The sequence below is a fragment of the Benincasa hispida genome, chromosome 11 (genome assembly GCF_027475165.1).
Source record: "Benincasa hispida cultivar pf3 chromosome 11, pf3_genome.v1.1, whole genome shotgun sequence".
Classification (NCBI taxonomy): Eukaryota; Viridiplantae; Streptophyta; class Magnoliopsida; order Cucurbitales; family Cucurbitaceae; genus Benincasa; species Benincasa hispida.
The window spans coordinates 58,764,179-58,791,668 of NC_143488.1; the positions used below are offsets into that span (position 1 = coordinate 58,764,179).

Sequence of the window (27,490 nt, forward strand, 5' to 3'; positions counted from 1 at the left end):
TAATTATTTTATAAGCCTTCTCTCTCATCATTTGTTATTTATACTAAAATAATCTACACCCCAGATACAAACTATTATCATCCATATTAAAATAGTCTCCACTCCAAACACTTTATTATAATATAAAGACTACAATAATCAATTCAGCAGCTATAGATTAAAATAGTCTCCACTCCAAACACATTATTACAACCCAAAACTATAATAACCAATTCAACAACTATATAACTAACCCACAAGAACCCTTTTGTGATTTGAATTCTCTTTGTTCTATATTGTAGAGCGGAGGTTTCCTTTATTTTCCCTTTTCTTTAGAGAGATTCGTGAATTACATATCCACTTCACACTATTTAGCTTTTTACTTGCTTAAGTTTAGAATTTATACTAAGATAATTTGAGGTTTGGTTTGCATTTCAATTTAGTCGAAAATGACAAGTAACCCACAAGAACCCTTTTGTGATTTGAATTCTCTTTGTTCCATATTGTAGAGCAGAGGATTCCTTTATTTTCCCTTTTCTTTAGAGAGATCCGTGAATTACATATCCAATTCATACTATTTAGCTTTTTACTTGCCTAAGTTTAGAATTTATACTAAGATAATTTGAGGGTTGGTTTGCATTTCAATTTGTCGAAAATTACAAGTTTTATGATTGTTTAAAAGGGAGAACATTATATTTTATTTACCATAGCATCATCCAATTTAGGTTTTGAAGTATAGGATTCCTTTCTTTTCCTTTTTCTTTAGAGAGATTGGTTAATTACATATCCAATTCACTCTATTTAGTTTTTTCCTTGCTAAGTTTAGAATTTATACTTAGATAACTTGAGGTTTAGCTTGAATTTCAATTTAGTCATAAAAGCGAAAATGACAAGTAAGTTTTATGGTTGTTTAAAAGGGATAACATTATATTTTATTTACAACAACATCATCCAATTTAGGTTTTGAAGTCTATCTTGGGTTGTTCATTTTAAATATTAATTTAAATGGCAAACCTTTATCCCCTAACTATGGTGTTAATGGGTCGTACTGGAAATGGAAAAAGTGCAACTGGAAATAGTATTCTTAGAAAGAAGTTATTCGAGTCAAAGAGAAGTTCTGCAGGTATTACAAGTACTTCCGAGTTGAAAACATGCGAGCGGTCAGATGGACAAGTAATAAATGTCATAGACACTCCCGGTATGAAATTAGTAATTTATTAATAAGTATTCATTCAATGCATTACACATTTATCTTTGTGTAGCTAGCTAAATTGTTCTATGACAAATCTTTTTTCTCTCATTTATAAATATTTCAAATATAGCAAAATTTCATTGTTTATCAATGACTGACATTTATAGACTATTATCATCTATCACCGTCTATAAGTGATAAACTACTATCATCAATCAATGTCTATCATTGATAGAGCAATATTTGCTATATTTGTAAATAAATTTGTTTACTTTCCTATATTTGAGAACAACATGACTTAAATATATTTTCAAAGTTTGATTTATTTGGTAGTTTTAAATTGTCATTTTTTAACATAATTCTAAGTTTTATTATTTTGATCTATGTACTTTCATAAAATTTTATTTTTATCTTTTAATCATTGCTTAAAAAATGGGTTAAATTATAAAAAAAATGTTCCTGAACTTTACACTTTGGGTCTAAAATGCCTTTCAAGTTTTCAAAAGTTAAAAAACTGCCTTAAACTTCCAAAATGAGTTCAAAAATACCTTTGTCGTTAGTTTGGATGAAAACATTATAGTTTTATTCCAAAATACCCCTAAACTTTCAAAAGTTTCAAAAATACCCTCAAACTAAAAAAAAAAAATTAAATACCCTTTTTGTTACATGAACAGAAACCGTTGATACCGTCCTGCCTCTCTATTTTCCATCTTTTTCTCCCCTCCCTTCTTCAATACTACTACTCCCCTTTTGTTAACTATTTGATACTTGTTTATCTAAAATAAATAAATAAATAAAATTGCACACTTTAACTACGGTATATGAACTATAATAAGAAGAAAGATAATAAATAAAGCACCAAATCATTTTAAGATTTGCATATTTTAACAAAATGTACAATAGTAGTTGTATGTGTGTTAATAGCAAAATACTATTTTTATTTGACTATTTATTGTTTTGGTATATTTCGAGAGGAGCTTTTGATTTTGGAGTTTTGTGAAATTTTGTGGGATTTTGTGTTTTAACTTAAAATTTTGGTTGTTGAAAAAATTGGTGTAAACTAAGAATTAGAAAATTAAGAGAAATATGAGGGTATCTATATGAAAAGATGAGGATATCTATATAATTTGTTTTAAAATTGAGTATTTTCGAACTTAAGAGAACCTCAAACAAGTTGATCACCATATTAATGGCGCGAGCAGTCTTTTAACTTTTTGTTTTAATTTTTAAGTTATTTTTCTCACAAGGAATTAAGGTTTTCTGTTCAGATACTAATGGTGGAGGTATTTTTAAACTTTTATTCAGTTGAGCATATTTTTGAAATTTTTGAAAGTTATGAGGTTTTTTTTTAAACAAAACTTTAATTGTTTCCATAAAAAACTAACGGCAAGGGTATTTTTGAACTATTTTTTAAAGTTTAAGTGTATTTTTTAAATTGTTGAAATTTTAGAGATATTCTTGACACAAAGTGTAAAGTTAGGGATATTTTTTAATATAGTCTAAAAAAATTGTAATTAACATGTATAATAATAATAATTATTATTATTATCATTTTTGGAATTAACATGTATTCTAAATACAACATAATCACGTTAATCAAAAGTTATTACTTCATGTTCTTCTTTTTCAAGTATCATACCGTGCTGAAAATTGTGATCGAAAAAAAAGGATAAGGAGAAAAGATATGCCCTTTTTTTTAGAAAAAAATATGCCGAACTTATAGTTAAAAATACTTTTCATACAAAAAGAATACAAAAATTGAGCAATGACTTTTTTTTATTTGTAAATATAGGAAAGAAAAGGAAAAAAAAAACTGTCAATAAATTTCAAAATGTTACAATACTTTTTGAGTTTAATTTCAATTTAATATCTATATTTCAAAATATTACAATTTTACTCTTGGGATTTGAATTTTATTTTAATTTGATTCCAAAGTTTCATGATATATATTTTTAAACTTGATTTTTTTTATTATTTAATTCTTGCTTACATTCTTTAGAATCAAATGACTTTTGATTAATTTAAAAGAAATAAAATAATTATAACCAATTAAATTTTGCTATATTTTTCACCCTTATTAGAATTAATTATAAAATTTTACTTGATTTCAAATATAGAAAAATGAACTAAAGTATTTATAAATATAGCACAATTTCATTGTGTATTTACGACAGGTTGTGGTAGACTATTATCTGTGTCTAGATAAATATAGATAGTAGTCTATTGTGGTTTATCGTAGATAGTCTGTGATATTTTGCTATTATCTGTAAATATTTTCAATAGTTTTTTCATTCAAAATAAGGGACCGTTGCAAATATAGCAATCAGATCCAAAATATGAGCATACATAATCATAATAAAAAAGAACTACAAATATGAAAAAATTTAGATAGTCTATAAGTGATAGAACATATTATTGCAGGAATCTATCAGTAATAGATCATATCGTTGGTAAGAGTCTATAACCGATAAAAGTTTATCGCTAATAGACTTTGCTATATTTGCAATTTTTTTAAATGATATTATACAATTGGTTATTATTTCAAAAAATGCTACCAATTGCTATTACCCTTTAAAATAATTTCCTTACATTATAATTATTTTAAATTAATTAATAGACATTAGCATAAAATACTAAAAATGAATATTTAGTGAAAAATCAAAATTAAAAATATAAATCTCAAAGATTATGGATCACATTGTAATAAAATTCAGATTTTAAGAATAAAACTTTAACATTTTAAAATTTAAATATTAAATTAATATCAAATTTAAAGAAAAAATAATTGCAATAGAAAAATTAGTATCTTCCTCTCACGATGTCTCAACCTACAATTGTCATATATTGAAAGGTCCATGGTCCTTCGGCTATGATTGTATAGTAAATCGTGAATCTGAATTACTATCCATTAAAAATTTAAGAAAACTTTATTAATTAGTTATAATATATTTTAGCACATTTTTTATAGAATTTCTGAAAAGAATTAATTTAAAAGAGATTCAAACTCAGAACTTAGGTTTAGTTTGAAATTATCATCACTTTTAATATAATTGCTAATATACTGTGCTCTTAGAAAAAATAGTTCAAAAAAATAAAATAATGTTTAATAAATTTTAATTTTAAATTAGAACAAACTAGTTATTGTGTTTGATAAACTAATACTAAATTTAGTTGATTATAATTTTAACTATTTTTATATTGATATTTAATTTATAATTTATGATAATATAATTATTTCAAAATATATATGATTTAAATTACAACTATTAATCTGAATTGTTTAATAATTTTTAAAAAAATAGTTGTTATAATAAATTGAATCAATTAAAATTTTGGAATAGATGTGAGAATAAATAAATATGGAATAGGAAATGTACCAGATTTTTGGATTGCAACAAAAAATCAAAAAACCAAAAAGCAAAACCAACTCAAGTGCTTGATTTGGTTTTTTAGTATAAAATTGGACATCTTGGTTTATATTTGAAAAAAACAAAAAAGATTGGTTCAAAATTTTTATTGGAAAAACCAATCAAAACCAAATTAAGTCGAGGGTGTGTACATATCCTTAGCTATGTTTTAGTATTTTATTACTGTGGTGCGTATATATTTTTGTTGTTTAGAAAAAGATCAATTGTTATGGAGAGAAAAGTGCCAAGAAAAATGTACAATTTCAATTTATAGAAAAAAATACTCAATTTTAATTTAAAATTAGCAAAAATGATCAATTCAAAACAAAAATATAAATAAATATGGAAAATCAGAAGAAAAAAGAAAATGCCAAAAATGAGAACGAAATTGATAATAAACCAAACAAAATAGAAACTAATCCATTGATTTGTTCTTTATTGGAGATTGGTTTGGATATTTTCTTCTTCTTTTTTTTTTTTTTTTTTTTTTAAAAAAATTGAGGTTTGGTTCTTGGTTGTCCCAAAAACGGGTAAAAACGAACCGACTATTATCCCTATCAGATTGTTCAGAAAGCTAAAATCTAAAAGTTGTATCTAATAACTTTTGCACGTTTGATCAAATTAAAAAAAATGATCTATTCTTAATAAATAATTTTTTTTATTAAACAATTTAGGAGGACAAGAATTTCTTATAACTGCAAACACAATCTTACTCTGTCTTAGAACTCTTGATTCATTTTCTTTGGCCTTAACACCAACAAACCAATAGTCTATCTTAAAAATTGATAAAAAAAACCGATAGTCAAATAAAAAATAAAAGCACATTTAATCTATTGTAAACACTTCAAAAAATATATAGTCTCATTCGTTAATGATTTTGTTTTTAATTTTCTATTTCTTGATTTTTTTTAATCTGTCTTTAGGATTGTTTTCATATTTATTTTTTAAAAATTAACATTTAACAATTATAGTTTTAAAAAATTATTTTTTAATGTCTTCAAATACTATTTGTGCAATAGTTTTCTTTATTTTTCTATTTTTAAAAATCTGCAAATTTTAAACTTATTTATATTTGTATAATTAACTAATAGAAAAATAAGAGAAACTATTTACATGAAATAACAAAATTTGATCTTTTTTTATAGAGGTTGAAAGAAGTCTATCAGTGTCTATCGATGATATAAGATGCTGAAGTTTATCATTGATACTATGTGATAGACGATGATATAAGGCTATCAGTATTTTTATTTATTTCTGTAAATAGTTTGATATTTTTTCTATTTATAAATTTTTTTTCTAAATTCTAAGTCAAATTAATAGATAAAGTGTTTATTTAATAAAGATGAGACCAAGGTAAAGAAAAATATGGGAAACAAACACATTTTTCAAAATTAAAAAAAAAAATCATAAAGCAAGACCTAAACAAACCAAAAAATAAAAGAAATAACAAAATCTTATTGACATTGATCAGCTCTTGATCTAATGCATGCATTGGAAAAAATTGTGTAGGTCTATTCGACTTATCTCAAGGAACAGAACACATCACGGAGGAAATAGTGAAATGTTTGGAATTAGTAAGGGAAGGCATTCATGCTATTCTATTAGTTTTCTCAGCGAAAAACCGATTCACTCAAGAAGAAGAAGCCACCCTCAAAACCCTACAAAATTTATTCGGATCTACGATTGTGAATTATGCTATTGTAGTCTTCACTGGAGGTGACGAATTCGATGATGACGACGATGACGACGAAGGCGGCACCTTCGACGATTACTTGCTTGGCTGTCCTACGGCCTTAAAGGATATACTAACCGCTTGCAAGGGACGGTATGTACTTTTTGACAACAAGACCAACAGCGGAAGCAAGAAGAATGAACAAGTGAATAAGCTTTTAGATTTAGTGAAAGAAGTGATGGATGAAAATGGAGGGCAAGCATTTACACATAGCTTGTTTCTTGCTAACAAGTTTGAGGAAAAGGTAGAAGTAATAAAAAGCACACTTGAGAAGCAAATAGAAGAAGAAAGAGAAGCAAGGTGTAAAGCAGAAGAGAAATTTCAAGAGCTGCAAAATCAACATGAGAATAATATTAAACAACTCTCTCAGATGCAGCAGGAGTTGCTAAAGGTACATAAAAAACAACAAGAAGAGCTAGCAAAGCAACCTCCACCTGATCCAGTTGTGGTATTTTGTACGATTGTTTGACTTGAAAACATATTATTATAATACAATTACGTAACTAGTGAATAAGTATATATTATTGTGTGTGTACTATTGCATAATATATGTGGTAATAATGGTTGAATAAATAAACGAAGAAAATAAAAAGATAAATGTATTTGTCTCATATATAAACATTATTATTTTACAAATACTTTGCTAATTACACACTGACTGTTTGGGCACTGAGATGAGATATGATCTCATATATTTGTGGAATTTTAATGTCTTAAGGAGTTCATATATCTGTGTGTTTGACTGCTTGGAGTGCTAAGTTGAGTTCACGTATCAGGGATATCTAATAAAATTTTTCTGATACAAATAATATTATCTTATGGTGATTATTTTTGTTTGATAATTTTTTATTCAATAATTTTACGTATTTTCTTTTAATAAACTACAGATCACACTTTGTTTTATTTTTTTTTTAAAGTACACATATATTGCTGAGAGTTGTGGAAAATAGGTGTTTACTGTTTAGTTTACATCATGCATTTTTTTTTTAATTTAAACAATAATTTTACAAATTTCTACATGTAACATTTCTAGTTAAGTTGGACAAAATCATATTGGATTTATTGGAATAAAAAGAATTTGGATTTATATTGTAAGTGAAGTATTCTCAAAATGTAATTGTACTATAATGACCCTATTAATGTCATGTTACATGGTTGACACAAAGAAAATGTTTTACGCTTAGTGAGCTAGCAAGGGGACTTAATGGACCTACTAATTAGAAGCTCCAATATATGAGATTAATTAATTAAACTCTTTAATTAAATTAATCAACATTCATTAACTTTAGGTCACTCCATTAAAGACCCACAGTTGCACTCTTTGCACTATATATATATATATATATTTGTGTCCATGGATATAACAAATTAACAAGTCGACCTTTCATAAATAGCTCGTAATTACATTGGGGTCAAATTGCCGTTTTACTTCTGTAATTACATCTAACTTCGTAAGGCTCACTGATCCTCTAATGAACAACCTATTTATAGTTCTATTATTAAAAAAAAAAAAAAAAAAAAAAAAAAACTATTAGGCCAGTGAGAAGAAGGGCCCCATTGTTCAAGACTCGGATTCAACACTTAAGGGAGTAATTCATCTAAGTACCCTAAAGACGGAAAGAAGTTAATTCCATCTTGTGTAGTTATGTTTCCAGCTCTCTACTTGAACAAATCCCCAAAATAGCAGTCTTATTGAGTTGACGAGTCAGACCACTCTCACCCATATAAATAAAAGGACTATCCTTATAGGTAGGAGTTTATCACTCACTCAAGATTGAGGTTGAGTTATCTATTATGATCCTATGAAATGTTAATCTCTTTAATCAACGGCGTTATAAATAGATATTAATTATTTCGCAGTCCGATCTTTTACAAACTCTTTGTATAGGATACCTTTGGAAAAGTATGTGAATACTCGTAGTGGAAAGATCGAAGCCCCGATTTTAATTTTATAGAACATAAAATATAGAGGACGAAAATCTATGATAAACACAAATTACTTTAAGCATGTTATCATAGTTGGAGTGGAAGAAGGAATTAAGAACTTACCCTTGAAGACAAAGATCTTCATGAATCCTCTCCCGATCTACTACACGAACAACTCGTACTCGCCCCATGAACACAAGAACGCAATAACAAACACAACAATGTAAAGCCAAAACTGGACACCACCACAAAATGAATACTCGTTATTCTTAAGATTGAGAATCACTGAGAGGAGTGGGCTTCAGTAATTAATTTTGGATGAGGGAGGGGATTATTGGGGTTGATGCCCTAAATCTCGTAAGGTCCTATAGTTTGTAAATATATTGAACAAACTCATTGTTTATTTAGTAAAACATATGATATTTTATTCAAACTCATTGTCTATTTAATAAAATATATGATATGTTATTTGCATTAACCACAAAACAATAAACTAACATCCAATGTTATCTAGTAACTTAAACATGTATGTAGAGATATACAGGTAGATCATGTTTAAGTAATAACCTAAATGCTCTGTAGTAAATGGATAAGGCTGGGTACCTTATCCTTGTGACACTATGAGTATGGCTCACTCTACAGGTGTTACAATTGTTGTAAATGTTGGGTTGGTACCAGCACGCAGTGGAAGTGATGAGGATTGATAAGCACTTTAATTCATCAATTTTGGCAGAAAAGAAAACATGCTTAAACAGAATTTAATGGGTTTCAAGACATACCTTTGAATAACCGTTGAAATCTTGATTTTCAGTTGCAAATTCCTCCAAGTCTTTATGTAGACCACCACAAGATCTTCTCTACTATTCTCTTGGTGCTCTAGATTGAGTTGTGTGACTCAAAATAAGCTGGAATAAAGGGAATTTGGAGAAAGCTCACTGCAACAACCCAAATGAAGAACATCTTCTTCATAAAAAAAATTAAGCTAAAAGCGAGTCCCTCTCGGGCTAGTGAGAGGGCGGGGCCCCTTGTTTAAGACCCAAAATCAGCACTTAAGGGAACAACCTCTCTACAATCCCTAAAGCGGGTAGGAGTAAATTCCATCTTGCACCCTATGTCCCCAACTATCTATCCGGTCTTACCCTTGAACTGGGAGGTTTATTGAGCCAGCGCTGTTGAGCCAACCCTCACCTATGCAAATCTAAGGATAATTCCAAATAAATAGGAGTTCATAGTTAGCTCAGGATTAAGGTTAAATTACTTAGGTCATCACTTTGAAATTTTCAGCCTTAAACAGTATGCAGCATTATAAAGTAAGAGTGATTGATTTCGTGGTCTGATCTTGTACAAACTCTTTTGCACAAGGATACCCCCACTTCTCATGTCCCAACATGAACGAATTAGGATCACTTCGTTTATAGCACTTTACAACTCCTTGTAACAACTACAGAGCAGGCTGCATCCAATAGTGTTACCAGAATAAGGTACCCAACCTTATTCATATACTATAGATTATTTTGACTATTTACTCGAACTTGATCCACCTTTATGTTTCCACATAAAGTTCAAGTACTCATCCAATAGTCAAGGGACTTTCAGGTTTATTGGATTTTTATTAAGCAATAAATCTATTCAATAACAACTTTATTAAATTTCCAGAATAAGTTCCATTGTTTACATAACACGAGTTTTAGGACATAAAACCCAAAGTAAAGTGCTACAAATGATATGATCCTGATCATTCATGTATAGACATGTGAGCGGGGATATTCTATACAAAGAAGCTTGTATAAGACTGGACAACGTAATGTTTAGTCTCATTATATAACACTATTCATAATAAAGACTTACATTTCACGAGGATGACCATAGGTAACATGACCTGTGTCACACCTCACCCCGAGCCTGCCTCCTGAGCCCGAAGGAAGGGTGAGGGACTATAGATACCATTCTTTTATGATACCTACTGCCCATCTAAACCTTTGTACTCTCAGTTAAGTCAAGGAATAAACAATAACTGATTGATTAAGCTCATTTTATTACAACAGTGTAATGTTTACGAAACTCCAAGACTTAACTACAAAGTTTACACCAATAACCCTAAAACCCGAAAGTGTGACTGTGGCTGTGGCAGACCTTGATCTTAGTAGCACCATGGAACTCCTCACCTTTCGCTACCTGGGAAGAAAAATAAGCAACTTCTAGAGTCTATTTCAACTCATAATAATACAAGCGTATCGTAGCTACGAGTTTACATTCAAACCTCAGCCTTGACTGAGTCTGTTCTCAACTCTATCTACATGCACGATAGATAGTTAAACTGATGCTAGTCATAAACGCTTACTCTCTTGCGTTCCTCATGTTTCCTTTGTGCACATAGATCCCCACTTATGGGCTCAGAAGCTAGGCCTACCGACCCTCTGACCACTCATACAAGGTTTCTCCCACAGGCTCAGGAACTAGACCTTTTGGTCCCCTGACCATTTCGTGAGATTCCACTCGGGGCTTAGGAACTAGGTCTATTGACTCCCTGACCATCCCGATCATATAATATCATTTTCATGCTAATTTCTCATTCAAAACATAAACATATACATATATTCTGAAAGATATGCTTAAGACTTAAAGAAAAGTACCACTCACCTTCGTAAGGTAGGAATCTTCCTCTCTAGATGTTCCTTGATTTCCTCGGGCTCCCTTTTCAACCCTAAATTCGAGATTCAACTTAAAGCTCAGATTACTCATAGTTATAAGCTTTATTTTGAGATACTTTCTTCTACAAACATGCTCTAAATGTCTCAGGAAGCTTACCTTAAAATCTTAGCTCAGAACTCCTCGTGGTTTGGCCGGAATCCTCAAAACATTAAGACTGGTCCAAGCTTACCCAAGAGCTTGACCCTTCTGTCTCTTCTTCATTCTCCAGCTTGATTCCTTGGAGCTTCTTCTTCGGAAGCCATATCTTGAAAAGTAGACTCCCTCAGCTTTTAGGTGGCTTTGGAATCACTCAAAACACATGAGTATTCTGGGAGAACTCCTCGTCCCAAGTTGATGCTACTTTCAGACCTCACTGTCCGACAACATCTCCTCCTCTTGGAACTTCTTGGTCAACGCATGGTCTTGCTACCAATGCATGCCCTTCATGATCAACGCATAGTCTCCTCCAAATCTACCCTCTAACACTCTTCCTAATGTTCTTTGAAGAGGATTTGGGTTATGAATTGAAGAAACACATTGTGGTGGTATTTATAGGCCAAAGGAGTCGATCCTTCTCATCTTACAAAGCCTTCAACGCAAGACACCTCCTACTTTGGAGTGTTTGCACCATGCTTTGCCACCACCTACTTCCTTGCCATTTACCCACTTCCATGCCACTCACCTACTTGAGTTATCTTCCTCATGCATAAGATTTTCTTTGCAAGATACTCTATTCGTCCAGCTTCTACTATCTGAAGCTTAACCTTCTCTTGGTATAGCCATTTGTTCGGGTGAACTCATTAGCTTTGTGTAACACAAGCCTTAACATCGCTTAAATACTTGGCCCATTGTTTAGTCTATAGTGTAGCTTCTGCACTTCATCGCCCAGCCCCATCGTCTAATGAATCTCTCGCTGTCGCTTAACATCCAGCCCTCTCATTGTCGTGCATCATCCAGCCCTCTCGCTATTGCAATCGTCTAGTGCCTACGTCCCATCGCATAGCTCAATCCATTAGTGATCTCTCGCTCTCAACGATCTCGCTTTCAACGATCTCGCTATCGCGTATCTCTCGCTGACGCTCATCGCCTAGTGCATAGCTTCTGCACCTATCGTATAGCTCCATCATGTAGCGCTGATGCCCATCATCTAGCGCGTCCGCTTATCGTGTAACGCCATCGCCCAACATCTGCATCTATTGCACAACGCCCATCGTCTAGTGCTTCGTCTATCATGTAGCGCTTACGTCTACCATCTAAGCTTATCGTCTAGCATCTAAGCTTATCGTCTAATGCTCACTCATCGTTTAACTCTATTGTCTAGTGCTATCGCCATCGTCTAGTTTCTACGCTTATCGTTTAGCGCTTACACTGATTGTGTAGTGCTATCACCTATCGTGTAGCTCTATCATCTAGCGCATCACTTCACATCATTGATCATCTGCCCAACGCCTTGCGCTCAATGTCTCACTCTTTCGCTCTAGCTCACGCATCCTCAATGCACGAGCTAAAGGAATTCTTAAAGAAGAGTATCCATGAGCGCATTCGGATCTTTCCTATTTCATTGTGACTGAATTACCACACCCACATTCTAACACACAGGTACGCAATTTAACACTAGTTAACAACATGCTTTAACACAAAAATAACAAGAGATTAAGTTCACGTGCCAGTTGAAGACTGTCTTCACTTCGAACTCAACCCAACGGAAGCAACCCTCTACGGTCTTTATTGCTTAGCAAATAATCGGCTACCAGCAGCACGATCGTCTACATGAATGGTAGCACACGAACAAGTAGAAGCAGGGACGACACCACCACTTAGAGCCCATAGTATTCTCGGAGTGAGAATCCAAAGTGTGGTCTTTGATAGAATTGGTAGAGGAAGGAGGAAAGGGATGATCGTGTAGAACGACAAGCAAGTGGGAGAAGGCTATTGTATAGCAGATGCTTATCGTTTAGAGAAAGCTACATGATCGTGTAGGTTTTACTAAGCGACCATCTAGTAATTAGTAAGCGACTGTTTAGAAAACTCGGCACGCTAAGCGATCATTTAGAAAAGTTGAGCGATCATTTAGACGCAGGGTATGCGATTGTTTAAGCGATAAAGCACTATTGTATCGGTTCTTAGCTAAGCGGTCGTTACGTTTTAACACCTTGAGCAATTCTTCGAACTCTTTGCAAAATGAAACCAATTTTTATTTTATTCTTCGGTTACAATAACCAAATATGATTTTCCCACTAATGCACGATTGAGGAGAAGTTTCCAACCAATTATCACACAGTTAACCGATTAATTAATAAATGAATATAATCATATTATATTCTTAACCTATAGTTTGATATCATATATCTATTTCTCCTCCACTTGACATAAATCATATATCATATATCTAATTTCCTCCAAAACAATGTATCTCATACATTTAGTCAATTTTATCATATATAATTAACCGGTTTAATTATATCATATATAATCGAACTCTTTCTTGTCAATTTGAACATTTCAAACTAACCCAAAAACTAATTCTCGACTTTATCCAAGCTACCTAGGGGACATTATGGAGCTGTGGCTCGAAGCTTCAACGGTACGTGAATAGTTGACTAAACTCTTTAGCCACGAGATCCACCATCCATTAACTGCCAGGCATTCCACTAAAGACTAACAGTTGAACTCTTCTTACCACAGATATATTTCTATGTCGGATATAACAAATCATGAGTACAATGACCCTTTACAGATGCTCGTAAGTACAGTTGGACCTATTTACCGTTTTGCCCCTGTAGTTACATATCACTACTTAAGTACTACTGATTCTCTAATGAACAATACAACATAGTTCAACTCTGTGTGAACACCTCTCAGGCCAAGAGAAGGTGTGTGGCACCACATCGTTCAAGCCTTAGAATCAGCCCTTAAGGGAGCTATCTATCTATTTACCCCTGCTTTGGGGAAGGAGTGAATTCCATCTTGTGTAGCTGAGTTCCCAGCTCGCAAATAAGATGAATGCCCAAAATGGTAGGTTTGAATCAGCGACCTGGCCACTCGCGCCCATACAAATCAAAGGACCGCCCACAACGGCAGGAGTTCCCAACTCACTCAGGATTGAGGTAATGTTACCTATGGTCATCCTAGTGAAGTGAAGTCTCTATCATCAACGGTGTTATATAACGAGACGTTAACACTTTGTGGTCAGGTCTTATACAAACTCTTTGTATAGGATGCCCCCGCTCGCATGTCCCCTACACAATGATCAGGATCAAATCATCTGTGACAAGTCACAACACTTGTGATCATTCCACAAAGGTGGTCGCATCCTTAGCGTTACCAGAATAAGGTTTCCCTCTTATATCCATATACTACACACCATTTTGGTTATCACATAAGACATGATCCACTTGTATGTCACCACATACATGCTTAAGTTACCTACTAATAACCAGGGATTTTATGTTTATTAGTTTGTGGTAAAGTAAATAAAACAAACAACTTAGCAAAATCAAGATGTGAAGTAAAATATCATATATTATAAAACACAAGCGTTTGTATAAACTATTTACAAATTACAGGACATGAGACTTTAGGGCAACAACCCCAACAATCTCCCACATGTCCTAAAGTGAAGTAGGGTGTACATAAAACTAGTACAAAATGATAAACTAGGGCATAAAAGCCCAGTACAAGAAAATCTCCCACTTGCCCTAGTCCAACCGCAAGCGATCCTGTAGAACCATGCTCTGAAGGTGACCTTCAAACACTGTAGCCGTGGGAGCCTTCATAAATGGGTCAGCAACATTATGCTCAAAGCGATCTTCGTGATGATCACGTCCCCTCGATGCACTATCTCGTAGATCAGATGATACTTTCGCTCTATTTGTTTATCGCGCCTATGACTCCTCGGCTCCTTGGAGTTTGCCACTGTCCCACTATTATCAAAATAGACGATAATGGGCTGAGAGATGTCTGGAACAACTTCTGGTTCTATCAAGAACTTACTGAGCCATACGACCTCCTTAGCAACTTCGCAAGCCGCTACGTACTCTGCCTCCATAATGGAGTCAACGATGCACCTCTGCTTAGTGCTTCGTCACACTACTAATATATATAATATGATAAGTTAGTTATCATATTTATATTTATATTTATATTATTTTTTATTAATAAGGAAGGAAGTTACAACTCCCTTCCCTATCTTTTCTCTCCACCCACATTAGTGGGTGATGGTTATTTTATGGAAAGTATAAAAGAAAAATTGTTTTTCTTCTTCTTCAAGCAAGGTTGTTAAATGATTGAGATAGAGAAAGAAAAATACATAAGACTTCTGTGTGTTTTTGTCTTGAGTTTTGAAAGTTCTCAATCTTTCCTCCTACACATTAAGTTTTCCCTTTTAACCAAAATAGTCAAAGCCCACCACTCCTGGGTTCTCACCCTGAGAATAGCAAGGTAACATTTTGGTTGTGTCTGGTTTTGTTCGAAGTTAATCTTGAAGAAGGTCTTCAAGGAGTTTGTGATCCGTTCGAGGGAAAATGTGAAGAAAAGGTCTTCAAAGGTGAGGTTTCTTGAAACCCTTTCTAAAGCATGTTGTAATTTAGAATTAAATGCATTTCTTGTTATTTGTTTACTGTAAACTTTATATTCAATAAAAATGGAATTTAGTTGATCCGCTTTCGCTCAAGATACTCTCCCATTAGAGTTCCTTCGCAAGTATCACATGATAATTCATTAGATTGAAGAATCTTCTGGCTCTTCAATGAATGCCCATTTGAATTCTCAATAATTCTTCTCATCATTATAGATCCTGTATGACCTAGACGGTCATGCCAAATTGTAAATATGTCTAGATTCATGAACTTCAAGTTCATTGTTGCATATGTTTTAATTGCTCGTATATGAGTATAATATAATCTAGAAGATAAAGTAGGCAACTCTTCCAATATATGTTTTTCATTTGAGACAATGGATATAATATATAGAGATTCCACATTATTCTTACTATCATTCTCAATATGATAACCATTGCAATGTATATCTTCAAAACTTAGAAGATTTCTCTTTGATTGACTAGAGAACAATGCATTCCCAATTATAAATTTTGTTCCTCTAGGCAAAATAATATTTGGTTTTCTAAAACCTTCGATCAGGTTTGCAGAACCTGATATCGCATTGACTTTTGCTTCCAGTATTGTTAGTTTGGAAAATTATTTTTTACTTATAAGTATTGTATGTGTAGTTGCACTATCTGCATCACATAGATCTTCTTTGCTAATTTTTTAAATATCAACATATGAAAATGATCCATATCTCTTCATTAAAAGAAAATAATTATAATAAGAAAAAAAACACTTAAAATATACAAAAGTCACTAAAAAAACACGAAGATAGATTTTTTTTTAAAAAAACTACAACATTAAGTTTAGATATTCTCAAAGTCAAAAGAAGCATTTGATGTTCCACCAACTGTGCCAATCTTCTCTTTAAGAGATTCAAAGAAGTCCGCCACATCCAAATTTATCATGTGGGATGGGACAAATATGTCATTATAGTATGCAAAATTTGCTTCCACATTTTTCTCTTTTTCCTTTAGAGAGGCTTGATAGAGGTCAACTAAGTGTTTTGACGTACGAAAGGCACGTGACCAATGGGCAATCATTTCATATCGGAGGCACGTATTTTCAACACTCTTTGAACTTTTATCTTGTGGAGCTTTTCCTTTGTGATCATCATTTTGCATGGTTCTTTTGAAATTTGAATGATTAGAGCGACCACCACGAAAATAATAATTATTTCTCCCTTTATCACGATCATGACCTCGACCACGACTACGACCACGACCTCGATTAAGATTATTAACATTCACAACATTCACTTCAGGGAATGGTGTTGTTCCGGTTGGTCGAGATTCATGTTTTTCATAAATCGTTATTTTGTTCGGCCATGAGAAGACATGAAACTAATTTAGAATACTGTTTAAAACCTTTCTCTCGATATTGCTATTGTAAAAGCATATTTGAGACATAAAATGTAGAAAATGTCTTCTCAAACATATTAGAATCAGTAATTTTCTCTTCGCATAATAACAACTTCGAACTGATTTTAAATAATGCAGAGTTGTAATTGTTGGGATTGGTGTCCTAATTCTCCTGGAGTCTCATTGTTTGTAATGATACACATTGTTTTATGAATAAAATAATTGTTATTTCATTCTGGTATTTACTCATATCCAATAAACAAAGCTCCATGGTTATCTTATGTAAACTTAAGCATGTATATGTGATATACAAGTGAATCATGTCTTAAGTGATAACCTAAGTAGGTCTGTAGTAAAAGGATTAAGGTGGGATACCTGATCCTGGTGACACTACGTATACAGCCTGCTTCGTAGAGGTTTTCAAGTGTTGTAAACTACTACAGATGCTAGATCCTAACCATTCATGTGGAGACATCCAAGCGATGGTGTCCTATACAAAGAGTTTGTGTCCTATACAAGGAACTCTTAATGAAGAGCATCCATGAGCGCGTTCAAATATTTCCAATTTCATCGTGATCGAAATACAACACATACATTCTAACAAATAGTTATGCAAATTAACATTAATTAACGGCATGCTTTAGATATATAAAATACAAGGGAATAAGTTCTCATACCAATTGAAGACATTCTTCAAACTTGAATTCAACGAACGATGGCAACATGAACAAGCACAAACAAGTAAGAAGCGGGGACGACACCACCAGTTGGAGCCCTTGGTATTCTCGGAGTGAGAATCCAAAGTGTGGTCTTTGGTGAATTTGGTAGAGGTCGAAGGAAAGGCTGATCATGTAGACGATGAGCAAGTGGGAGAGAAAGCTATCATATAGCAGAATGCTTATCATTTAGACAAAGCTACACGGTCGTGTAGATTTTACTAAGCGATCATCTAGTAATAGGTAAACGATCATTTAGAACACGCAGCACGCTAGGCAATCATTTAGGAAAGCTAAGCGATCATTTAGAGAAAGGCGTGCGATCGTTTAGATGCAAGGTGTGTGATCATTTAGACGATGAAGCTCTATCGTATAGACTCTCGATTGTGCGATCAAGACGTTTTCACACTGTTTGTGATTTTTTTCGAACTCTTTGCAAAATGAAACAAATTTTCATTTTATTCTTCGGTTACAATAACCGACTACGAATTCTCCCACTAACGCACGATTGAGGAGAGGTTTTCAGCCAATTATCGTATAATTAACCAATTTAATAATGAATGAATATAATCATATTATATTCTTACCCTATAGTTTGATATCATATATCTACTATAGTAATTTCTCCTCCACTTGATATAAATCATATTTATATCTAATTTCCTCCAAAATAATGTATCTCATACATTTAGCCAATTATATCATATATAATTAACCAGTTTAATTACATCATATATAATCGAACTCCCTCTTGTCAATTTGAACATTTCAAACTAACTCAAACACTAATTCTCGACTTTATCCAAGCTACCTAGGAACCTAATGAACTTGTGGCTCGAAGCTTCAACGGTACGTGAATAGCTGACTGAACTCTTTAGCTACGAGATCCACCATCTTTTAACTGCCAGGCATTCCACCAAAGACCAACATTTGAACTCGTCTTACCACTGATATATTTCTATGTCCATCGGATATAACCAATAAGAAGTACGATGACCCTTCACAGATGCTCGTAAGTACAGTTGGGTCAATTTACTATTTTGCCCCTGTAGTTACATCTCACTCCTTAAGTACCACTGATTCCTCTAATGAACAATACAACACAGTTCAACTGTGTGTGAACACCTCTCGGGTCAAGAGAAGGTGTGTGGCACCACATCGTTCAAGCCTTGGAATCAGCCTTTAAGAGAGCTATCTATCTACTTGCCCTTGCTTCGGGGAAGAAGTGAATTCCATCTTGTGTAGCTGAGTTCCCAGCTCCCAAATCAGACGAATCCCCAAAATGGTAAGTTTGAATTGGTGACCTGGCCACTTGCACCCATACAAATCAAAGAACCGCCCTCAATGGCAGGAGTTCCCAACTCACTCAGGATTGAGGTCATGTTACCTATGGTCATCCTAGTGAAGTGAAGTCCCTATCATGAACAGTGTTATATAACGAGACGTTAACACTTCATGGTTAGGTCTTATACAAACTCTTTGTATAGGACGCCCCTACTCGCATGTCCCCTACATGAATGATCAAGATCAGACCATCTGTGACAAGTCACAACACTTGTGACCATTCCACAAAGTTGGCCACATCTGTAGCAAATAACTTCTAGAAATACAAGTTATTTATGCTGCCTTATCTAGATATTGCGGCCAAAAGAGAATAAATATGCGCCGATTGTATGAAAATTAACTTAGAAATACAATAATTATGAATTATCGCAATTACACCCACTAACATCATTAAGATGGAAGAAAAGAAGTTTTTCACTCTGTTTTGTAGGAAACCAAGTCACCGCTTGCGATCAAGGCTCAAGACGAACGAACTAACGCATCTCCATTACATTGCGCCCGTCAATCAACAATGAAGAGGCGATCAACGCAATGACGGTGCAATGCGACATTCAATCCAGAGCTGAATTTCAACCGCATGCGGTAATAAAAATAACACCGCATGTGGACACCAGATCAAAAGATGCAACTGAGCAACACTAACGCGGAGGATTGTGACACGTGTACAACTAACTGTTGTGTAGATTTGACGGTCTGATTGCATAACAGAAGGAATAATTATCCCACCATCTTCGGAATTTCCATAACAAAAAGTGGGGACCACGAGCCAAGAGTCAATGCTTTTCACCTATAAATACCCCCATAGACTTCAGTGAAAAATATACTTGATACGGGGGCTAATTGATGCTAGATTATTGAGAGAGAGGCTGGGCTGAGTGCTGATCGGAAGAAATTCGAGTAGAGAAGAGACAAGGCCGAGAGGTGAGTCTCAGTGCAATTCTGCCAAATCCCCACCGCGAAGCTCTGTGCTTAGATCCCTGCTACCGGTTGAGCAAGCCTAAGAGGGAAGCTTATCCTTCTGCACGATCCATCCACGCTGGAAGCAACTCTCTAGCCATATTGGCGCCAAGACGTTGGCGATTATTTGTATTTGTTTCTAACTTTATTCATCACTGTATTTCATCTTCTTTATCTCTTCGTTCACAAACCATGTATCAGACGCTAAATAGATTTATTGAATGTCTCGATCGTTTTCATATCCCCTTCTCTGTCTATTTTCGTTCCCCCATTAATTGTTTTCTTCATGAAGTATTCTTAATCCCTTGGTAGTTAATATGGATTAAACGAGTGACTTAATCTGTGATAAAGAGATAAATGCGTTTAGCTAAGGCATGCTAGACGACATCTTCACCTGTGAGAGCAGAAGTGAAAATGTCATTCTAATCTATCGAGAGAAGGTTAGAAGAATACATTAACTAGAGCGAGTAGTACTTCCAAACATGGAAGTAACCTTGCGTTCATTACGTTCGTCTCTGTTTCACCACAGATATGTGGGAACGCGGCCGATCACCAAGAGGTATACGCTAAGGGAAAAGCGGAACCACACTTATATCATTAACGCAATTAAGGAACTTGCACTGTTTATATTAGTTATCTTTTCTTTTCTGCTTCACACATAAGACTTGCCACCACATCACACGATCTTTGTATAATCTTCACAGTCAGCCTTAACCTCTATATCTTGTATCATGAAACCTATATCTTGTATCATCATAGCTTAAGTTTATTTTATTGCACTTTATTTTATTATCGCATTTTATTGCTTTCGTTTACTTTATCGCAATTTTAGATATTTGTACACAAACACTTTTATAAATTGAAAAACCCCTGGTCACATGTATCACAAACATAACGCAATAATGTTAAACAGTCCTTGTGTTCGACCTCGGATCACATCGAGAAACTTGCGGTGGAATTATCTTGGTTCCAGCGCAAGGAAACTTGTGACAATGCACAACATACTACAAGAACATCCATTAATAACGCATATCTAGAAGTAGTATCGCATAAATCATCATTCATCCATGCGTTGTAAGACATAGGCTTGGCATTCTATGCTTGCACTTCATTTTGCATTGCACTGTATGTCTAGTACTCGTAATACCATTACAAGTTTATGGCGCCGTTGTCGAGGAACTGGTAACGAGGACAAGGACTTGTACATCGCATTGCATCATCATTCTATTACTCTATATCTCTAGCGTTCAACAAGTTTATGGCGCCGTTGCCAGAGAATTGGTAACGGGGGCATGGACTTGAACCTTGCTTGAATTATTGTATAGTCTATCAAGTTTATGGCGCCGTTGTCGGAGAACTGGTAACGAGGGCATGGACTTAAACCTTGCTTGAATCATTGTATAGTTTATGTCACATCAAGTTTATGGCGCCGTTGCCGGGGATTAGTTTACGGTTAGTGTTGAATATTTTTGTGGTATATGCAGGACAGATTTCTTTGTACTGGTTGCTTAATGCAGAGAGCAGTCTGACGACTTATGAGTACTGGAGTGATCTAGAAATTCTAAGTGGACCCAGAGATCAAGTGTATTATTCGCGCAAGAGTTCATCAGGGCCGAATTAATTGGTGAAGAAGCATGACTAATGCGAATGTGGCACCCGTAGGAAACCAAAGGGAAAATTTGCCAACGCAAGATCCAGTTTTTCTTGCTGCTGACCATAACATCCCTATGAGGGATTATGTGGTGCCGGATTTTTATAATTTCTCACCAGGAATTTCAAGACCCATGGTTCAGGATTTCAGATAAAACCTATTATGCTGCAACTGATTCAGAATGTGGGTCAATTTGGAGGATTACAAGGATTAATGCATAAATAATTTTCAAATGAAATCTTAATAAATGGTTATGACCATTTATGAGTTCAATCGATTAATTTATAATTTTCAAATGAAATCTTAATAACAATCCTTATTTTCAACCATTAATCAAACAACAATAATATATATAGAAATCTTTTGACGTTGATTTCTCACCATGCAAAAAATTATGAAAAAATGTGTAGGAATGTTCGATTTATCCAATGGAACAGAATTCACCTCAAGAGAAATAACCAAGTGCATAAAATTGGCAAGTGGATGCATTCACGCAGTTATTTTAGTTTTTTCAGTAAGGAACCGATTCAGTCAAGAAGAAGAAGCTACCATTAAAACCCTACAAAATACATTTGGACCCAAAATTGTTGATTATACCGTTGTCATCTTAACGGGAGACGACGAGTTCGATGACGGCAATGACATAGAAGATTACTTGAGCCATGAATGTCCTGCGGCTTTGAAAGATATTCTAGCTGCCTGCAATAACAGATGTGTGATTTTTGACAACAAAACTAAGAGTGAAGCAAAGAAGGAAGAACAAGTGAATGAGCTTTTGGATTTGGTGAAGGAAATTATCGACCAAAATGGAGGAAAGCCCTACAGACCTCCTTTGATTTCTAATAAAAAGCTTGAGAAGGAATTTGATGAAGTCAAAAGAAAGCTTGAACAGTCTTGCACGCAAGGCATTTATTCTGATCCCAAGCTTCAGGAAAAGTTGAATGAGGTAGATCCTACATCCTTAAATCTGTCATTTTTTATCAATTTTTATCCAATTAGATTCTGGATTTAATTAGTAAAGTATGTTTTTTTTAACTTAACTCAATTTTTGCTAATTTCACCCACAGAGTAAGTTAAAAACCTTTTAATCTCACTAATTTCAGAAATATCAAGTTTTGTACGAATTTATATTTTATTTAGTACACAAATTAACAATTGAATCATTTGTTAAAATTAAACTCACAAAGTTTAATAAAAATGAAGCTCTAATGTTGTTTTTCTTTTAAACTTAATTTTTAATTTTGTATCATACATGTGTTTTATAATGCTTTTTAATTTTGTAATTATTTAATTTTCAATTATGCTTATTAATTTTGTAATTTTTGTTTCATTTTCTTTTTAAAATTTTTATATTAAGTATAAAAATGAAACTATAAGTATTTTTTAAACATTAATTTCAAGAAAATAAACTTAACTGAGTTTAAGTCTCTTTTGACATAAAATTTTAGTTCACGCTCGAGGCAAACAACATGTTTCAACAAAGATTAGAAGATGAAAGAGAAGCACGTCGTCAAGTAGAAGAGAAAACACAACGAATACAGAAACAATATAATGATGAAATTCAGAAGCTCAATGCTTATTAATTTTGTAATTTTTGTTTCACCCGTCGAGGTTGAGCAAAATTATGAACATGATAATCTAATTCAACCAACACCTCATAATCTAATTCAACGAACACCTCATAATCTTGATCAGCCAACACCCGTCGAGGTTGAACAAAATTATGAATATCCTATTCTAGTTCAACCAGCACCTCATAATCTAATTCAGCCAGCACCTGTCGAGGTTGAGCGAATTTCTGAATGTCGTAATATAATTCGATCAATAATTAGAAGCCTAATACGTCTACTTAGAATGTTATCATAAACATTGTAATTAGTATGATTGCATGCATTATATGTGTAATTTAAATATATTTAAACCTTATTTGAATAAGGCATCTGCCATCTGTGATGTGTCTCTTTGTATATTGTATTGTTAAATGATCGATATAATGGATTGTTATCATATATATCATATATGTTATATATATTTCAGTTTGATGTTTTTCATGTGAACAATGGACTATTAAAATATATTAATTGTATATTTGAGAGTGATTCTGAAATGGTTAAAATTACTTTTATCAATCATTTTTAAAATTATTGTACAATATATTTTTAATCATTCAAAACCAAATTTTATGATGGAAAAAATGTGTTTAAAAGCCAAAATTACACGTTTCAAAGTGATTATGAACACAGTAAAAGTAATTTTAACAATTTCCAAAATCACTAAAAAACATGCAATGAATAAGTCATTTTAATATATATATGTATTTTGTTGATTTTTTTATCCATAATCTCAAATTAATTAATTAATTAATGTTTTGATAGTAACAAAGCTGCTCTTATTCACTAAAAAGTTTAGTATTTTGAAGTGTGATTACGTAGAGCTAACAAAGCTGCTCTTATTCACTAATAATTTTAGTGTTTTGAAGTGTGATTACGTAGAGTTGGGAATAACGAATTCAACGCAAATAAGTTTAATGGAAAATTCCCAAGCTAATTCTTTTTCATCAAAGTAAACAGTTGAAAGGTGTCATTTGGAGCATGGGAGGAATGACACATGTAGGCTTTTGATTTTTTTTTTTATTGTTTTTAAAAAGAAAATGAATTTAATATTATTTTATGTTTGTATCCAAGGACTAGTTTGGATGCATGGTAAAATTTTACTTTTTGTTGAGTTTTTAAAAAAAATGATTTTAAAAAGTATATATATATAAATATATATATAACAACTAGTTGAGTTTAAATCTTTACCATTCAATTTTTCTTTATCAATATCCAATGGCCCAAATTGAATTTGATTTTCACCTACCCATATCTTTTTAGAATCTTCATCTTCTCCGAAATTAAAACAAATACACATTTTTTTACAATCCTAAAAGCCACCATGTTTACTCTCTCAAAGCTCTATTTTTTTCTTTTCATCTTATTATTGCAAGAGTGATATTATATTGTGAGGATATATTTGTTGAGTGCTCAAATTTATGAATCTACTCTTTACGAGAGTTTTTCCTCATCTTGTTCTTCATTTCCAAATCATTGTAAGGGTATGCTTTTCGTCCTGGGAAAAGACTGGTTTTAACGGTTTGATCTTGGAAATGATCGATTTTGTTCTTGCGTCTGAAAAAAGAATGTTGTAGAGGTCTGACTCTAAGCCGTAGAAAGAGTCAAGTGTGAGTGACATATCCAATAGGAGTTTGGGAAGGGGATGTAGGTCGGTTGTACCGAACCATTATAAATTTCTTGTGTCAATTTCACTATCCCTCTCATATTTAATTTTGTAATTAATTTATTATTATATTTTATTCGCATTAAGTTAATTGCTATAATTTATTTTTGAAATTAATTGTTCACATTTGTCTATTTAGGTTGGCTGAATTTATCTGTGCATGTTTATGTTACCAACCTTGTTATGAAAATTAAATTGGATGCATTAATTTGTTTATGTCACTTTATTGGTCATTTAAAGTGAATGGATATGTATAATCCATTATTTAAAATTACTTATTTTCAAAAAGTATATTATTTTGCTTAATTTGGCCTACATTAGGAAAAATTTTTAATTAGTTTTAATAAACACATTCACTCTCCTCCCCTCCCCCCTCTAGGATTGTCATATTGGTCCTACATATTTTAGAGGGGGAAATGAGAAGAGGTAAATAACGTAACTGATAATCATTTTTTAATTTTAAATGACAAATAAAAGGTAGGGGTATTTGAAAAGGAATCAAAATCCTCAGGGAAATGCATGAACGCGTGTGCCTTTGAAAATCGTTTTGGAAATTCATGAAAAACAAAGAAAGAAGAGGACAAACATATTGTCATAAGCATGCTTTTTACAGGAATGAGAAGACTTACCCTTGAATACTTTATTTAAAAAAACCTTCTCCAAAACCACACAAACAGGCACGACGCCCACGTACAGCCACGGACTAGACACTACCACTTGTGATTTCTTGCTATTCTTCGACAAGATTGAGATGGTAGGATCTCACATTTGGTAGAGACAAATTTTACATAGTACTTTTCTGTAAAACCTTTTAGAGAGAAATCTTGTGTGTGTGAGAGTTAAAATATACAAAAGAACTATTCTTCTGTGTACTTAAAATCATATAACACTTCTTTGAAAAACCACAAAGATGGAAGATTGAATTGGTTGGAGGAGAAGTTATAATTCCACTCGACCAATATGTAGAATAACTCCCTTTGGGGGTTATTTTCATTTAATAATTAATTTAATATATATATATACACACATTAAATCAAATCAAATTTAATATATATAGTTAAATAAATATTAATTAATTGACAATTAATTAACTAGCAAAGTATATATCATATATTTAATTTCATTTGAATCATATTCAAAAAATATCCTCTCACATAACCTATAGGTTTAATTTGAATCTCATTCATATAAATAATATTTGAATCATATTCAAATATTTATTTCTCTCATATAACCTACAAATTCAATATGAATCTCATTCATATTAATTTAACCTATATACATAATATGAATCACATTCATATTGTTTAATATTTGAATCTTACTCAAATTCAATATTCTCTAATGTAATAAAGTATAATTTTGAATCTTATTCTAAATTGAAATGTATCTATATACATTATATTAATTGTATCTGATGCAATTAATTCTCTTATTTAATTCGAACAATTCAAATTAGTCCAAAATTATATGATTCTTGTTTTACCCTTAGTGAGCTAGTAAGAGGACCTAATGGACCTACATAATAGAAACTTCATTTATACAAGATTAATTAATTAAACTCTTTAATTAAATTAATCAACATTCATTAACTTTAGGTCGCTCCACTAAAAACCCACGGTTGCACTTCTCGCATTGTATATATATTTTTATGTCCATGGATATAACCAATCAACAGTAAGTCGACCCTTCACGAATCTCTCCTAATTACATTGGGGTCAAATTACCGTTTTACCCTTGTAATTACATATAGCTCCTTAAGTCTCACTGATCCTTTAATGAACAACCTATTTATGGTTCTACCATAAATAAAACCCTCTTAGACCAGTGAGAAGGAGGACCCCATTGTTCAAGACTCGGAGTCAATACTTAAGTGAACAATTCATCTGAGTACCCTAAAGATGAGAAGAAGTTAATTCCATCTTGTGTAGTTATGTTTCCAGCTCCTTACTTGGACAATTCCCCAAAAGAGTAGGCTTATAAAGTTGACAAACTACTGTCACCCATATAAATAAAAGGACCATCCACCCACGCACACACACACGCACTCACTCACGCACACACACACACGCACACACATGCAAACACACACACACGCATACGCACACACACACATGCACGCACACACGTACACACACACCCACACACACACACGCATGCACATACACACATGCACGCACACACGCATATACGCACACACACGCACGTATGCACGCACACACATACACACACACAAACACATACACACACACGCACACACGCACGCACATACACACACACACACATACACACACAGAAAAAAAACGCACACACACGCACACATGCACACGCACGCACACACGCACGCACACATGCATACACCCACACACGTACACACACACACACATGCACACACGCACGCACGCACGCACACACACACGCACACACACACACGCACACACACACACGCGCGCGTGCAGCACAGACACACATACACGCACGCACACACGCACACACACACGCATCATGCACGCACGCACACACACACACACATACACACACACACATGTACACACACACACGCACGCACGCATGCATGCATGCACGCCTGCACACACACACACACCCACACACACACACGCATGCACGCATGCACGCACGCACACACACACACA

At 33.4% G+C, this 27,490-nt stretch overlaps 1 protein-coding gene and 1 pseudogene across 2 annotated transcripts; both read left to right on the top strand.

Annotated features, from left to right (window-relative positions):
• The first annotated feature begins 478 nt into the window (after positions 1-478).
• LOC120091325 (immune-associated nucleotide-binding protein 1-like) lies at positions 479-6,946 on the top strand. The gene is made up of 2 exons (XM_090307587.1): positions 479-1,177; positions 6,088-6,946. The coding sequence occupies exons 1-2, from the start codon at positions 985-987 to the stop codon at positions 6,777-6,779; spliced, it is 885 nt and encodes a 294-aa protein (XP_090163713.1). The 5' UTR covers positions 479-984; the 3' UTR covers positions 6,780-6,946.
• A 14,800-nt stretch (positions 6,947-21,746) lies between these two features.
• On the top strand, positions 21,747-23,426 carry LOC150032772 (immune-associated nucleotide-binding protein 9-like; annotated as a pseudogene). The gene is made up of 3 exons (XR_016524516.1): positions 21,747-22,506; positions 23,009-23,165; positions 23,335-23,426. The product of XR_016524516.1 is annotated as an immune-associated nucleotide-binding protein 9-like (transcript).
• Positions 23,427-27,490: the final 4,064 nt, after the last annotated feature.

Bases quoted from the DNA above. Each gene is read 5' to 3' on its own strand.
- LOC120091325 (XM_090307587.1), top strand. From the start codon at position 985: ATGGCAAACCTTTATCCCCTAACTATGGTGTTAATGGGTCGTACTGGA. The intron at 1,178-6,087 runs GTATGAAATTAG...AAAATTGTGTAG, and splicing joins AAATGTCATAGACACTCCCG to GTCTATTCGACTTATCTCAA.